The sequence below is a fragment of the Sitophilus oryzae genome, unplaced genomic scaffold (assembly GCF_002938485.1).
Source record: "Sitophilus oryzae breed Bouriz unplaced genomic scaffold, Soryzae_2.0 scaffold_811_pilon_pilon, whole genome shotgun sequence".
In the NCBI taxonomy this organism is placed as follows: Eukaryota; Metazoa; Arthropoda; class Insecta; order Coleoptera; family Curculionidae; genus Sitophilus; species Sitophilus oryzae.
The window spans coordinates 485,096-488,625 of NW_022147430.1; the positions used below are offsets into that span (position 1 = coordinate 485,096).

The following is a 3,530-nucleotide window of genomic DNA, read 5'->3' on the forward strand; positions in this document are numbered from 1 at the left end:
ACTATCTGGCTTAGATTTTTAATAAAAAACATTTTTTCAATAAAATTGTAATCAAGATGGTTGTCGCCATGGCAATTTTCTAGTGACACTTATCACCTATTTTCAAAATCGACTTTAGTCTATGGACCTTATTTACATTTATAACAGGTTATTTTTATTTCGAGAGAATCTATTACGGTTTCCGAGATACCCATGCTCGTACCTCGAATTTGTAGCACCCTGTATACGGTAATCTATTTTTAAAAATTTACTAGTATAGTGATATTCTTTCAAACGCAGCGCACGAATATACAATAATCTGATATTATTCTTACAGACGATACACATTTAACACCAGAAAACAACGTAAAATTTTTAGGATTATATCTAAACAAAAATCTTTCATGGAGTTTACATGTTAAACATATTGTTCAGAAAATCTCTAGATCGGTCTACAACCTGCGTATATTAAAAAGATATTTAGACTTTAAAACTTTGAAAAGTGTATACCACGCCATATTTGAGAGTAACATCAGGTATGGAATGGTAATATACGAAAGTACAAATAAATGAACTACCTACATAAAATATTTTTAGTTCAGAAAAACGCCCTACGCGTTATGTTAGGCATGAAAATTAGGGAATCATGTAGAAATAAGTTCAAAGAGAATAACATACTAACAGTGACAGCTATTTTAATTCAGGAGTGCACTTTATTTTTCTTTAAAAATAAAAACCTATTTGACACTGATAAGCCACAGATATTATATAACACCAGGCATTCTGATTATAATTATCCAGTCCACAGGCTTAAATTAACATAATTAGGACCATATTATTATTGTTTGAAATTATTTAATAACCTACTCGATTATATAAAACAAATAGACAATATCGTGCCTTTCAAAAATCAATTGTATAAATTTTTAATAGATTTGGAACCATATAATTTAAAGGACTACCTATCTGTAAATTAATGTAAATTAATCATAAAACTAGGTTAAGTTATTTTTGTTTCTTTGACTCTGTTTCGTTTTATGTTATTTATCATACTTTTGAAATAAAGATTATTTTATTATTACAGTAAAACTTCCCATTTCGGCCACTTCTAAAAAGCGGTCACTTCTGTTAACGGTCAATTTTCAGTTGTTTGAATTAATCTTAGGGGAATTCCTATATTAAAATATTTCTCAATAACGTTAATTCCGAAAGCGGTCACCGGCCGCTTCAAAGGTACATTTTAGGGAAAAACCCATTAAATTTATTGCCCCAATACCGGCCAAAAACCGAACCCTTCGAACCTTTTTTTTGTCTAACAAGAGCTGTTTCAGGACACTTTAGGAAATTCCAAGCAATAAACATTTATAATTTGTTTGAGAAGTAGGTACAGAGAGTGACAAATACAATACAAATTCGTCAGTAGTTTGCTGAAATTTTTGGGAGATATAGAATCAGTTTAGTTTCTTACTCTGAAAGAACAGCAACCATGTCTTTGAAACGTAAACGTTTGTCTATTAAAGAGAAATTAAATATTGTCGCGGAAAGTGAAAAATATAACAGCAGTGCTCGAAAGTTGGCGGAAAAGTTTGGTGTTGGAAGAACGCAAGTGAACGACATTTTAAAAAACAAAGTGGAATTAAAAAAAATGTTTGAAGAAGAAGGATGCAATGCAGATAAAAAACGAAAGTTTCCTAAAACAGAAGGATTTGCAATCGATCAACTAGTTTACGAATGGTTTTGTAAGGCAAGGAACAAAAACATACCCATATCGGGAACCTTAATTCGGGAAAAAGCTCTTGAGGTATCTACATCCTTGAAACTTAGTGAATTTAAGGCTTCAACTGGCTGGTTAAATAAGTTTTGCAAGAGACATAATATTAACTTCAAAACAATTTGTGGTGAGTCTGCAGATGTGGATGAAGTGACTGTTGAAGACTGGAAAACAAAATTAACAGCAATCATTAAGGAATACGACACTAAAGACATTTTTAATGCAGACGAAACAGGGCTTTATTATATGGCAATGCCAAACAAAACCTTTGCTTTAAAGAATGATAAATGTGCTGGCAAAAAATCAGCTAAACAACGAGTGACACTGCTTTTCTGTTGCAGCATGCATGGTGAGAAGGAAAATCCGCTAGTTATAGGTAAGAGCAAAAACCCGAGATGTTTTAAAGGAGCGCATGTAGATAAATTGCCGATAGAATGGGTATCCAACAAAAAAGCTTGGATGACGACAGATATAATGACATCTTGGCTCAAAACCTTTGACACCAAAATGAAACGGCAGGGTAGAAAAGTTCTTTTATTTTTGGATAATGCCACGTCTCACCCAAAAATAGAACTTGAAAATGTTCGTATAATTTTTTTTCCTCCAAATACGACATCTCATTGCCAGCCGTTGGACCAAGGAATTATTCAAAATTTTAAATTAAAATATCGTCAATTTTTTATTAAAAGACTTTTGACTTTTACTAATACCGAAGAAACGATGGAAAAGGCTAAAGAGAGCATAAATTTGGCAAGTACTATGGTGTGGATAAGTACAGCATGGAAAAATGTTACATCGAACACTATAAAAAAATGTTTCCAAAAAGCGGGATTTGCAACCGTCAAAGGGGACGATGCATTTGACGAAGAGGACGACATTCCTTTAAGTCAGTTATCTTCAATTTTAAAAAACATGCCAGGAAGTCCAGATCTTAAAGAATATCTGACAGTCGATTCAGATGTCCCTACGGAAAATCCTAGTTTAGAGATGCAGGGAATAATCCAGGAATTTACAAACAACAAGGACAGACAGGACTCCACTCAAGCCGAAGAGGAAGAAGATGAAGGCCAAGACATTCTGTGTTCATCTATAAATAATATGAGTGAAGTATGTGAAAAATTAAGAGACATTCAGAATTTTTTGGTGATTCAAAACAAAGACGAACTAGCGGTTGATATTGCCCATACTTTGATGAAATTTGAAAGTGAAATTACAAAAATCAAAATTAAAAATTTAAAGCAGACTACCATTAATCAGTTTTTCACCATATAAAATAAGGTTATCATTTTGTAACTTTTAAAGTCAATTGTACATATGTATATAAGAATACCTATGTGTAAAATACATATGTATACATTGTAAGTTTTTTTTTCAAAAATTCTTATGTAATAAAGTTTTTTTTGTAACAACTGAATTATTTTTTTGTGCCAAAAATCTAAAACTGAAGATCATTTATTAACACTTATTGTGTGTTTGTACTACATGCTCGTACGTAATTTTAATTACTTTGCACGTTTCCAAAATAAAGGCAATTTACATTGGTATCTGTATTTTATTGTTCCCAATAGTGGCCACTTCCCTTAACGGCCACATTCCTTTGAAAATTTTTGTGGCCGCTATATGGAAGTTTTACTGTATTATTATTTATTATTATAGATATAATCTAAGGTAAATAAATACATAACACCCACACGTACCTTTACCCCCATCATTTCGCAATTTTCTCCCTAATACGGCACTGAAATAATAAACCTTTTGCTCTTAAGCCACCCTCCCGTTT

General features: G+C 32.1%; 1 protein-coding gene across 1 annotated transcript; it reads left to right on the top strand.

The window, feature by feature from the left end:
- The first annotated feature begins 1,465 nt into the window (after positions 1–1,465).
- Positions 1,466–3,022, top strand: LOC115889188 (tigger transposable element-derived protein 6-like). The gene is made up of 2 exons (XM_030909142.1): positions 1,466–2,126; positions 2,466–3,022. Exons 1-2 carry the CDS (start codon positions 1,466–1,468, stop codon positions 3,020–3,022), a joined length of 1,218 nt encoding a protein of 405 aa, XP_030765002.1.
- Positions 3,023–3,530: the final 508 nt, after the last annotated feature.